Genomic DNA, 12,872 nt, shown 5'->3' with positions numbered 1-12,872 from the left:
TTTAATAGACCGGTGACGACCGCACAGAGTAGCATTATAACAGAACTTTCAAATGTATCTAGTATGTTAAAACAGCGCTGCTTTTTTCCCCCACATAAGCACAACCGGAAGGAGCGGAAGGGTCGACTGTGGCATGATAAAAGCTCCGCTGCTTTCGAACCATGTGTCGCGCTCGTTCAGCGGCCTCGTTCCGCTTCGACGGCTTTCAGCCTCACCCTGCTTCATTCTACTACGTTAATAAATCATTAGCTCATCCATGAACATGATTTCCGCCTGAGTCCCGTCGGATTGCATCGGCTGTGTGGGGATGAAGACGACAACTCCCATGATTCCACACTCAGTCACGGCGTCATCAAACTATGCCTTTGTCTCTTTGTTTATTTTGAATACGCGCCCTCCAGCGGCGAAAATTACATATTGTGCCTTTAAGTGGCGCTCTTTCCTCTTGCTCGTAGGCCTACTCTCCCTTGCCTCCACGATTTCCGGGATATTGTATCTAATTTGCGGGTGTCAGGGAGCCACTATTAATATGTGGGAGACTCCCGGAGCTTCCGGGAGAGGTGGGATGTCTGTAATCATTAACTAATTCATCATTAACTTCTGGATAAAGTGGAAATTATTATTGCACTAACACATAAAATAGCGCTGTGTGTTACTGCCATCATATGTCTCTTCAATAATTTCAAACCACTTTTGGCTTTCACTGTTCCTGATTTGTTTGTCTTTCTTTTGTAGACTTACTACAATTAGTTTCAGCTGTTCTCAAATAATATTTCGAAAATTACAAGTTTAACGGACGAGACCGGGTGACAGCCAATGTCTGTTGCCCAACAAGTCCACAAGACTGACTGAAGAGAGAAGGGTCTTCTTTAAATCTGAGGGGCTTGTTGTTGTGAATCTCATATTCTGAAAAACTGATCTTCCTCTCAGGATACGCTGCCCACACAGTGTATGCATGTGCATTGCACTTTCAGGGGAATAAAGCCATCCCAACCTCCCATGTACAAATATAAGTGTGTAAATATCAATTGCACACATTGTTGGGATTTAAAATTTAGAGCAGTTATTATTTGTTTGTGTATATTAACCCTATAAAGCCTACTGTATCATATTTCATACGCAAATGTGTAAGTCCTATTAGTATGAAAAAAACTTTTACACAATCTGCTACATGCCCTCTGTCATCTGATTGATAGTTTATACATTTTTAGCAAGTAAAAAGCCTTTTACTGATTTTTATAAAGTAAATGTAATACCTTTTTAGATTGTTAAAATTTCAGGATGAACACTTACTATACAGAAGCAAATTTTACTTGATTATCCATAAATCTTTTTTTTTTTTAGAAAAAATCATGTTAAAATGTGAGTATCAAATATACATCAGCCTTTTGATATACCATAATTTGATCTCTCAATCATCATTGCATTGCGTTTTATGTTTTGCCCCCACAATAAAAACTACAAGCTAAACTAGCTTTGATCATAAAACTAAACATTAGAAAAACATCTTACGAAGACATATTATTCAGAGTTATAGACCGAAAATTTCAATTTCATCACCACTACCACCAATAGTAACAACGATACAATCAAATTCAAATATGATGGTCCTTAAGTTTATTAAAATTTATTTATTTTATTTTACCTGGTGGACCTAGACTTCCTTTCTCTCCTTTAGGGCCATGCTGGTCCTGCAGGTCCTATTTTACCTCAGGAGAATCAGGAGTGAAGTCACTGGTTTGCTTATTTCATTCAAAAGCCAAAGCCTGGTTACTGTTAGCCATCAGAACTAGAGCATTTTACTAATTGATAAGGCATTTGTGTCTGGTGTAGACTGGTGTTACATTTTGTTCTTTTACTTTATACTTTACAACTATAGTGTGTGTCTAAAATGACATGAACTGCCTTATGTTCCTACTTATGTTCTCACTAACAAACCAGTTCATAGGGTAATAACCTTGGCATTATTTGTGTAAACATTATAAACAAACAAACAAAAATAAAATGGCTAGCCTATATAAATTTCATTCTTTTGTTATTTGATCTTCTGTCAGTAACACAATTAATGTCAGATTTGCACTGAAATAAAAGAGACACTCTTTGATTCATGACAAATAGACATAAGAAACTGTTTATTGAGTTGTAACAAAATTTATAGCAATTATTTGTATATTTTCTATGCATTTGTAAAATAATGTTTTGAAGGACATGCTTGACAATAGGATTTAAACTGTGCGTTCTATGTGCACTGTTTATAGCATATTAGTATTGCAGACCTGTATAATTAGGCTGATGATACATGGGGCAACTTTTTGGTTAAAGTTGCCGTCAACGGACAACCAGGTGAGACACAGGGCCCACGACCGATCTAAAGTATTCAGATAGAAATGTGTTACCCATTCTCAGTGGGAAAGTGCCCAAGCAAAACACTGCTCAAAAAAAGCAAAATTGCTCAAAAAGTTGCCCTGTGTATCATCAGCCTAATGTTATACATTCTATTTGTTGTCTATTTCACACATAATAGGACGTATATCACCACAACTGCCATCATCCCAAAGGCCAGAGTCCTCTATAACACCACAATCTTGTAGTCCCTTATAGTCATCAGGCTGACCAGGACCCCAGTTGGTAAATGTCAATTGCTTCCCCTCAGTGTCCACAAACCGTCCCTCTATTTCTCTGTCTGTGACTCCAATATATGGCTTCTTACTACTTAAACCACTGGATACTACTAATTTCAATAACGCTTGGTTTTCTGCAGAAGTTCTTGGCAAAACCATTGTTCCACCAAAATCCTTGCAGAATTGTAATCCTTGATCGAAAGTCCCCACAACACCATCAGTGATGTAGTATTTCTGTCCAACTTGCCTGAAGTGGCAGACACTCGCAACTTTCTCAATCGTGACAATCTTGGCTTTAAGTTGCTGGATCTCAGATTTCAGGGATTCAAGAACACGTTCACTTCCAGGAGACCCTAAATATAGAACAATTACTTTGTATAGCTTGTAGAATACACATCCAAACTTGTTCATGCACAACCTTAGTCTCTGAAGTCTCCACATTTCCACTTTGGAATTTTAAATCTTAAAGGGATAGTTCATTTTTGGGTGAACTATCCCTTTAAAGGGGTCATATGATGCGATTAAAATTTTTACTTTCTCTTTGGAGTGTTACAAGCTCTTGGTGCATAAAGAAGATCTGTAAAGTTGCAAAGACTAAAGTCTCAAATCCAAAGAGATATTCTTTATAAAAGTTAAGCGTCAACCACTCCTACCTAAAACGGCTCGTTCTAACACGCCCCCACATGTCTACGTCACGATGTGGGAAGATTTGCATAACGCCGCCCAAATATTCACGCAAAGAAATAAGGCGTAACTTTTATTCTCACTGTAGTATTGTTGTTGCCGCCGCTGCCATGTCGTGGAGTCGCTGTGTGTTTCGTTGTGAAAGCGAAACTACTTTGTTTGGCCTTCCAAAAGAGGACACGACTAGAAATCAGTGGTTAAGTTGTATTTACAACACTGTTCCAGAACAGTTCAACCCAAATATTCAGATGTGTGCTGCGCATTTTATGGAGGATGAGGACTGTTTCCTGAACCAGTAGCTTACAATGCGTCTGTGGCACAAAGGCTATTTCTATAAAGTTGGGCAGTTCCAACTTTGCAAGGACAGTCTGGCGCTTCTGACTCACAACCTGTAAGTACGTTTTTTATGTTTAAATAATTTGCCACTGCTGATTCAAATGACGAGTTTTGAGCAGTGTAGAGTAGGCTTGTTGTTTGTTGTTTCTCCGATCACAAATGCAGACATGGTTTTATGTTTACGCGGCGCGATATGAAACGCAACGCGTAAGAAGACAGTATAAGTCATTATAATCAGTAATTATGTCCCAACTGGATGCAACAAATGCCTTGTTTATAATGGGTTTTATTGGTTTTGTCTTGTCCTGCTGGGAGACGGCACCACAGTATGTTAAGGGGCGTAACATTTCCGTCACACACTTGAGGCATTCGGCCAATCACAACGCACTGGTTAGCTGGACAATCAGAGCACACCTCGCTTTTTTAAAACGATGAGCTTTGTAAAAATCGTCGCGTTTCAGAAAGGCGGGGCATAGAGGAGAAACAATAATGTACAGTATGTGGAAAATAATGTGTTTTTTAACCTTAAACCGCATAAACACATTGCATTACACCAAATACACAAAATAATGTTCTTTTTAGCAACGTCATATGACCCTTTTAATAACTTATAATGTTTAATACCTTGTGGACCTGGAGGTCCCCTTTCCCCCTTTTCTCCAGCTGGCCCAGATGGCCCCGCTTTACCTGGTGGTCCCTGAACGCTCACTCCTGTAGGACCAAAATTGAAAATAAGGTAGAAGTGAAATAATCTCTACCTCAGAATCCCTCACTTCATTCATTCATTTCACTCTCTCTCACACACAGACCTGACTCTCCCTTCTCTCCTTTGGGTCCAATTGCTCCATCTTTACCATCTCTCCCATCTCTGCCAGGCAGACCGTTGTGTCCAGGAGTGCCAGGAACTCCACCATATGTAGGACAGTTCAGGTTCTGAGGATCAGCTCCATCCAACAGCTGCAGTGCAAACTGAAGGAGCAGAAGAGCCCAGAGGAACAGCTTTAACAGCGCCGCCATCTGTGGTATAAAAAGGAAAACATCAGCGAACTTTTCCACAATCTGTAAATTACATTTATTTAGTTACTGTAACTAATATAGCCTATCACCATACATCCCCAATGAATTAATCACAGTACAACACTGAAATGTTTTGTTTAAATATGCAAATGGTGCATTAAAAAAGCACTAATTTGCATACATTTCCACAACAGAAATTTGAACATTGAATAAAGTCAGATTCAGATTTCTGAATATCTGATTCAGTCAGATCTCTGAATATCTGTTTTATCACCACATAAATCAGAAACTACTGTCATCATAAGCATGTTTTAGGAATAAATAAGGTGAATGTTACATGAACAAACCTCTCTGCAAAAAACCTTCAGAATATTGATAAGAAGGAAACTATAAAGTTTGGTGCATATAAATGCTACTGAAATGGAGATTTCTGTCTCAGTGCAGGACAAAAAAGGGCATTAAAATAAATACTGTAAATGTAATTCAACTACTCTGACATTTAATGGAAGAGCAAACTTGACCAAAGCTTTATAAAACAATGGTTTTGCAGTCACAACAATTTTTCACAAGTTGGCCTGCCCATTCAACCTTGATAGATAATGGTAAACAAACTTGACTTGCTTTCTTCAAGGAAGGCTTAAACCTGAGGCTTGGCTCAAGCTCCGAGTTAGAACCCCCCTATAATGGTACTACATGGAGGAAGAATGAAAGAAATAGAGAAGGGGATGGGGAGTTGGAAGGATGCTGGGATGGCGCAATGATGATTGATAGGACTGAATGATTTAGAATGAAGCTTCATTCGTAACAGACTTTTTAGCTACAATCTATTTCATTCATTTATTCTATTTCATATTTTATTAATTTTTCTGAAAAGTGAGGAAAATTATTCTATATGTAATTGTGTGGCAGGACAAATAAGTTACAAAATATTGTGAATGAACATCAGTGAACCATAGTCTCTATGGAGTTGCTGAACAGCTGCATACCAACTTTCCTATAGGTTTGACCTGATACATTTTCCTAGGTGTGACCTGAACAGTTTTCCCCCTAAGTTAAACAGAAACACATTCATTAAACCCAACTTCATTAGTCTTGTAAGAATATAGTGGAAAGTATTTGTAATGCTCCAGACTGGTGTGACTACAAAAACAGGAAATACCTACTTAAGCTGAAAGACACAAGTTTCATAGTTCCAAGTCTTTTCATTAGCAAATCTTAAAAGCTTGCCCAAACGAGATTTTGAGACAAAGTTACGCAGATATGTTTGTCATTCTTGATTGTAATTAACTTGTATAATAAATGCACAATAACTTTGAGTATTGATGTATGATTAAGTTTTCTCATGGTCCATCCTAATACACATTAAATAGCATTGTGTGTAATTGCCATCCATTTCATATGTCTCTTTACTGGATAAGTTCAAGCCAACTTGTGGTTCACTGTTCCTATTTTCTTTCTTTCGAATATTTACTGCAATTATTCTCAGCTTTTTCAAATAACATTCAAATTCTTACCAGTTTAATGGAGGAGTCCAAGTGATGCAATGTCTGTTGCCCAACAAGTCCACAAGACTGAAATCACACAACTGACTGAAGAGAGGAGGGTCTTCTTGCTTTAAATCTGAGGGGCTTGTTGTTGTGAATTTCCTTTTCTGAGATAGAGCTCTTTCAGATATGCTTCCCACACAACGTACGAGTGTGTAGTGGGCTTTGAAGGCTTAGAAAGCATCATGCCTGAAGACGCCTCCTTCAATCAGAGCCACCCTGCTCATGACACATATTAAATGGTTTACAATTATATTGCTCAAGACAAGGGGAATTGGGCCCTTTTATACTATTCCTTCAAAATCCTCAGCAAAATTACTCCATTTAAATGATGTATAGGCTATATCAATTATGGATTGAAATTTCGTTTTAAAATTAATTTTTAATTTTATTATGTAAACATAATATTGCATATTTTGTTAATAGAACCTTAATAGTGGAATATTGAATTATATTTTTCATTTGGTTAAAAAATGGTATACATTCTATTTGTTGTCGATTTCACACATATGACACCTATCACCACAATTGCCAACATCCCAAAGGCCAGATTCCTCCATGATAGCGCAGCTAAGTGCCTCCTTGTCCACCCCACATTAAAATGTATTATAAAATGTAAAGTGTAAGCATCACACAAAGTTTGCAAATATCTAACATCTCTCTATCCATAAGCTGGTCACTGGACTTAAAAAAAAAAACTACTGGATTTACTAGTTGTTGCGGTTTTCCTTCAAAATACATTGCATTTACAGTCCTTTTTAAATAACGTTAAACGTTAAATAACGTGAAGAGAGAATTTTCTTGCTCTAAACCTGAGACGCCTTCTCCACCCAGCCTTAAAATGCGTCTATATTCGGTTAATTACGGTAGTGGCGTACGCATGACATGACAGGTGAGGAAGTTACCAAGTTTTATCCGTGATATACAGTCAGCGGCTCACCTACTTTGTTTTACACTAATACCCGGTCACAAAGCATTAAAGGTGAGTTATTTTCTTTATTTTGTTTACAGGCGCCGATCCGGGGCTCGAGCACCCACGGAAAAACGCCAGAAATGCGCCGTTAATATGAACCAAGTTGTAGCTTAGCGAGTGTGCATAATATTTCTTATAGAAGCTGTCGATATGCTTCATTTCGTTTTTGTAACTAAAGATAGGTAGAAATGTGAAAAAAGTAGTCCTACGCGTTTCGAACCAGTAATTTAAAGCTAGTAGGCTACATAATATTTTTCTTAGAAGCTGTCAATATGTTTTATACGATTTTTTTTGTGTGTCTAGGTTTTGTCCGTCTTGTGTCTGTGTTTGTAACTTGTGTCTTGTGTCCGTTTTGATAATCTGGAGCAAGATAGTTATTCATTCTATTTTAGGTAATTGTTAAGTGAGAATGTTATTTTTAAGGCATTATTTGTTCATGCAGAGATGAATTAAAAAAATGAAAAGGTGTATGTTTCTAATATTTTTATTTTCATAATTTTTTTATTAGGCCGCCTGTTGAAGATGTCAGAATGTTTCATGTATATGTATTGCGTTTAGCTCCATTTCTGTAGGCCTAACTGAAGAACTGAAAAATACATAGGTTAAAAGGCATAAGATTGTCACGTCAATCGTAAGTGAACACGCGTGCAATATTTACAGAAGCTGTCAATAAGTTTTCTACGAATTTCTTGTGTAGGCCCTATATTAGGTTGACCATATTTTAGTTTTCCAAAAAGAGGACAGTGGGTGCGGAGGTGGGGTGTGGTTGGTTGGTGCAAGTAGCGCCCAAAGTAGCGCAATGACATTAAATATCAAAACTCAAAATATGTAATTTCCATACCTAAAATACATATTTTACACTGTTATGCATATTGATCATAAACACAGCTTTTTAGCTTCCTACCAGTGGCCTTCCTTCACAAAACTATAGCACAGTTTTATCATAGGTAGATTGCAAAATGTTTAAATACAAGCATTTCAGTCAAATGTAATTCATGCAACATTTCAAACATTTAACCCATGGGGGAAAATCAACCCATGGCTACAGTTTAAAAGTAGCCAAATTCCGTGGGAAAAAAAAACTTGACAACCCTGCACGATCCAACAGGAGCTGCAGGAGTCAGATTTCACTGATCATGAGTTGAGAGGAGAGATGACTGACAAGATCATACTGGAAGATTTGCTGCTCAACAGATCCTTAGCTCATTGACAAATATCTGATCTTCCTTTAGCCTACACCGAGCACGCGTTATCGCGAAATTGATAGTAAAAAAGTTCACAGCCAGCACTTATTCAAAAGAGATTGACATATTCCGCATATTGATAGCAGCTCCCTGATGCGCGAAAATTATATGCAATATTAGAATGTTTGCAGGAGCGGGCGGGACTGGACACAAATATCTCGGGAACGGGCAATAATGGTCAGAAATTCAGCGGGAGCAGGATTAAGAAAACAGTCTACAATCTACAGTCTAGGACTCCAATACAAAAACGCACACAATGGCGGTTGTAGAAAGCAAAAGACGAATCCCGGACATTTTAGGCGATTTAGAAATCCGGACGCATTTTTTTTAAGTCCAAAAAGAGGACATGTCTGGGAAAAAGAGGACGTAGGTCACCCTACCTATATATTCCGTTGTAGATCCTGAGCAAGATAAATTGTTCGTTGTGAGTTTGATATTTTAAGTTATAATTTGCTTCTGGCAAGTTGGGATAAAAATCTATGTTGACATATGCATGTGAGTTTTCGGTGGTGGGGTGTCAGTGTGCCGAGCACCCACCAGCGGAAAAAGAAATCGGCGCCTATGAGTCACATGAAGGAACTGTGCAGCACGTAATAATCCAAATATAGTGCATGTGTTTATTTACAACAGTGTTGCTCGGCGACTTTTAAGTCAATAATCACTGCAGTGTCAGACAGACAAGATTGTCTACTTGTGTCTGTTCTGTTTGTGCACATTTATGACCATCCTGTAATAAAGAAGTAGCCTAGTGGATCTAAAAATGGTGATAAAGTTGAGTGCTGATGATCTGTCTTGAATGTATGTGGCAATATGGAACAGACATTGCAAAGGCAAAGATTGTTCTTCATTGATTATTAGCTAAGTTAGAGGAATTTGGCCCACGCACTCACTGTCACTAGCTGCATTCCAATCGACCGTAAGTGCCCTGCAAAATGAACTTTACAGCGCATTCCGAAATCTAAAGAACAATTAGTATCCAATAAGAAGGGAGTGTACGTGTTTAGTTCGAAGAACACCATTAATGAAGGCACATCACTTCGCAGGCAGTGGAGAGGGAAATGTACCAGTACCAGTACGTAAAGAAGCTGGTATTCAATAAATGTGGTGAAAAGGAGTGGAGGCAGCTTGTTTGATTTTCCGGGTGTGTCTACAATACATTTGTTGTTTGCATAAGACACACCCATGCTTGTCAGTGCTAGTGATTCTTCAGTACTACTGAATTGTCATCACCTTCAGACAGAAAATCTCAGAGGATTGACAGTTTATGTTGTCGAGTGTTGACTATTATTATTATTATAATAATTGCTATTATTTATAATTATTTTTATAATTATAATTATTATTTTTAATAATAATAATAATAGTAATAATTATTATTATTATCATCATCATTGTCATAATCACACATGTATTACATGGTAGATATTTAGTTTTTCTGATGTTGCTAACTAGGGCCTAATTACAACGAGGAAAATTATCTAAAATCCCAAACAATTTATTTACAATTTGTCTGCCAGGGTTGGCATAGAGTTGTGATATAGCACAGTTACTTAAGATTATATACAGAAGCGTTCTTGTTGAACTTACAAAAATGTTAAAACAGGGGAAGAGGCTCTTAGAAAATTTTGTGTGTGTAACCAGGATATATCTTTAAACAATATATGTACATTGTTGTTTTGCTTTCTGATGGTTTTAAGTGTAGTGAATGATAATGTCATAAATTTGATAAAATAAAGAGAAAAGCAAATTTCCCATTGTGTTAAGAGAGCATTATTGAAATCATATCCGATTCATTGCAGTTCAAGTTTAAAATCTAATTAGTAGGACAAGTTGTGCATATTTTCTTCCCTGTCTCAAGAATCAGTTTAGCACTGTACTTTTAGCATTTGCAGTGTCTCTGGACAAAAACACAATTTCCTGTTCTGTGTTTCTCCTTTCTTCAACCAAGCAGTCATGAAGACTCCGGCTTCCCTTCAGACTGATCTGAAGGCGAATACAGATTCCAGACTGCAGCGAAACTATAGCAGCCCAAGGCTGGAAAACCGCTTTCTGGCTCAATCGCCCTCAGCATTGTGTCACCATCAGTACACATCTCCATCCTGGGCCAAGCAGACCTCCACCTCTTCATCATGTCCAGCACTCCAGCCGACCAGCCTGTCCTCCACCATGTCCACATCATCTCTTCTGTCATCCACAACGATGAGCTCACTATCCTCTCCCTCCTCTCTGCTGAGCACTAAGAATACCCTCCTAATAGAGCCTTCACTTCATCCTCCAGTCTCATCCTCCCTAACCTCCTCCTACTCCCATAATCCTTTACTCTCTTGCTCCAAAATGTCAACTCCCAGTGCCGCCCCAGCTGTCTGCTCCTATCCGCCACCTTCAGTGGAGAATAAATCGGGCTCAAATGAAAAGAGAGAAGTGGAAGACATGCTTTTCTCACCTGAAGGGCTGCTGGGATCTAGTGAGGAGCCTAGACAGGTATAGAATGATTTCCTCTATTGCTTTGTAAGATTGTATGTGAATTCATGTAGCATCATTTTTTTCCCCTACATTTTTTTATTCTTTTATTCACCGCCACTAGGGCTGCACGATAAATCGCATGCGATATTTAACGCGCATCTTTCTGACAAGATGCGCATTAAATATCGCATGCGATTTATCGTGCAGCCCTAACCGCCACACATTTTTATTAGTATTTATTAATTAAAATTTAACAGTAATTGCCAATAATTCGACTCAAGCACTAAACATACAGGATTTATTTTATGGATGAATCACTTTTTAGGACATACACCTGTTTCACCACCTAAAACCAAATTTATACTTCCAATGCTGCACAGAAAGCACATTATGATTAGGACAACTTGATATAGCATTTAATTTAAAGCTTTGTTTCTGCAAAAATGTACAGATACAGAACCAAAATGTAGTTAATTATATTGACTCTGTACATCTTAACAGGATGCCAGACTTGAAAGCTTGGAGGAGGATGACCAGATGCTGTCCTCTGAGGTGCCTGTTTTGAATATGGATTTGGATGGAGAGAGGGAGCAGACCGTAGCTCCTCAGGAGGAGTTTGGGGTGATTGAAGCAAGCGAGAATGAGCAACTTGTTGAATTGAGGGAAAGGAAGGTGAGTCAAATGAGCACAGTTCTGGGGTTTGTGAATCTAAATAATAGTTAATAATTTGCTAGCCCTTATTTATTTTTAGCTTTATTTATATGTATTCTTTGGTGATTATATTTAGACAGATGGCACAAATGTGCATGTTAAATTTAGTCTTTTGTTTTTACAATGGAAAATATGCTCTGTATAATAAAGGTGTAGATCATTCAAATTAGGCTTGCCGCGATAGACGGTGTTGACGGTGATACCGGTGTTAAGACGCGACACCGGTTACGTCACTTGCCCACCGCGTCACCGACCCCCACCGTCGTTTTGATTTTTTATAGAAATAAAAATAATTTAGTTCAGTAAAAGAACAGACACTACAATTAAAAACTGAACGCGGCTGCTCAATGCAGCGTGCCGAACGACAGTCGCATCACAGATCAGATTTAATTTCTCCAGAGAGGAGAGTGAGTCGAGCTGACTGACAAGAAGAGTGAGGTGAGACAGACAAGACGATCGCGGATGATTTAGTTTCGAAACGAGATGCAAAAGCGCCTGTTTGGCAATATTTTGGCTAAATATTTTAGACTTTTGCCATTTATCAGGTGATTTTGTACGTTTTTTTAAACATTCGTTTCTTATTTGATTGGTTCCACATTGTTTGCTGATTTTTACTTTATTTAAACTTTGTGTCATTTATTTATTTATTTATTTTTACATCAAGGTGTATGCCGTGCCTCCAGGCTTTCTTACTCACTTTGCTAATAAACGTTATACGTTTCTTATTTATTTGGTTATATATTATACATGCTTACTTAGCCTATTTCCAGTTTTGTATACCTATTTAAACTTTATGTAAGTTATTTGTTATTTTATATTAGGCATAGCCTGCCCTATAGCAGTGTGTATATATATATATATATATATATATATATATATATATGTAATGTAATTTATTACAGTGATGGCAAAGCTGAATTTCAGCAATAAAGACATTACACCAGTCTTTAGTATCACATGATACTTCAGAAATCATTGTTATATGCTGTTTTGGTGCTCAGGAAACATTTATCTTTCTCAGAGAAAATAGTTGTGCTGCTTTATATTTTGTGGAAACTGGTATTCTTTTTCAGGATTTTTTGTTGAATAGAATGATCAAAAGAACAGAATTTATTTAAAGGGGTGGTTGATTGCGATTTCACTTTTTTAACGTTAGTTAGTGTGTAATGTTGCTGTTTGAGCATAAACAATATCTGCAAAGTTACTAAGCTGAAAGTTCAATGCAAACGGAGATATCGTCTTTTAAAATTCTGGCAGTTTAATGCCTACAAAAACGGCT

At 37.6% G+C, this 12,872-nt stretch overlaps 2 protein-coding genes across 5 annotated transcripts in view; one reads left to right on the top strand and one right to left on the bottom strand.

Annotated features, from left to right (window-relative positions):
* Positions 1-2,419: 2,419 nt before the first annotated feature.
* Positions 2,420-6,369, bottom strand: LOC107659390 (mannose-binding protein C-like). 2 transcript variants are annotated; one of them, XM_016448309.1, is made up of 4 exons: positions 6,173-6,369; positions 4,451-4,658; positions 4,266-4,352; positions 2,420-2,974 (listed from the first exon to the last, which is right to left on the bottom strand). In XM_016448309.1, the coding sequence occupies exons 2-4, from the start codon at positions 4,656-4,658 to the stop codon at positions 2,496-2,498; spliced, it is 774 nt and encodes a 257-aa protein (XP_016303795.1). In that variant the 5' UTR covers positions 6,173-6,369; the 3' UTR covers positions 2,420-2,495. The 2 variants fall into 2 exon arrangements, with proteins under 2 accessions (XP_016303795.1, XP_016303796.1); XM_016448310.1 differs by lacking the exon at positions 6,173-6,369 and having other exon boundaries at positions 4,451-4,743.
* Positions 6,370-7,079: 710 nt separating this feature from the next.
* The window catches only part of tep1 (telomerase-associated protein 1), a 32,107-nt gene continuing 26,314 nt past the window's right edge, over positions 7,080-12,872 (top strand). Inside the window, exons 1-3 of one of the 3 annotated variants that reach the window (XM_016448300.1) lie at positions 7,080-7,094; positions 10,371-10,900; positions 11,384-11,554. In XM_016448300.1, the coding sequence (XP_016303786.1) occupies positions 7,088-7,094; positions 10,371-10,900; positions 11,384-11,554 (708 nt within the window). In that variant the 5' untranslated portion in view covers positions 7,080-7,087. The other 2 variants (XM_016448302.1, XM_016448301.1) reach the window with 2 other exon arrangements.

The sequence above is a fragment of the Sinocyclocheilus anshuiensis genome, unplaced genomic scaffold (assembly GCF_001515605.1).
Source record: "Sinocyclocheilus anshuiensis isolate Anshui unplaced genomic scaffold, SAMN03320099.WGS_v1.1 scaffold940, whole genome shotgun sequence".
Taxonomy (NCBI): Eukaryota; Metazoa; Chordata; class Actinopteri; order Cypriniformes; family Cyprinidae; genus Sinocyclocheilus; species Sinocyclocheilus anshuiensis.
The sequence above is the reverse complement of the archived record's forward strand: the minus strand, read 5'-3'. Positions and strand labels throughout refer to the sequence as shown.

Coding starts and splice junctions, on each gene's coding strand:
- LOC107659390 (XM_016448309.1), bottom strand. CDS start 4,658: ATGGCGGCGCTGTTAAAGCTGTTCCTCTGGGCTCTTCTGCTCCTTCAG. Junction 4,353..4,450: donor AGGAGAGAAGGGAGAGTCAG/GTCTGTGTGTGA, acceptor TTGGTCCTACAG/GAGTGAGCGTTCAGGGACCA. Junction 2,975..4,265: donor GGGACCTCCAGGTCCACAAG/GTATTAAACATT, acceptor TTCTATATTTAG/GGTCTCCTGGAAGTGAACGT.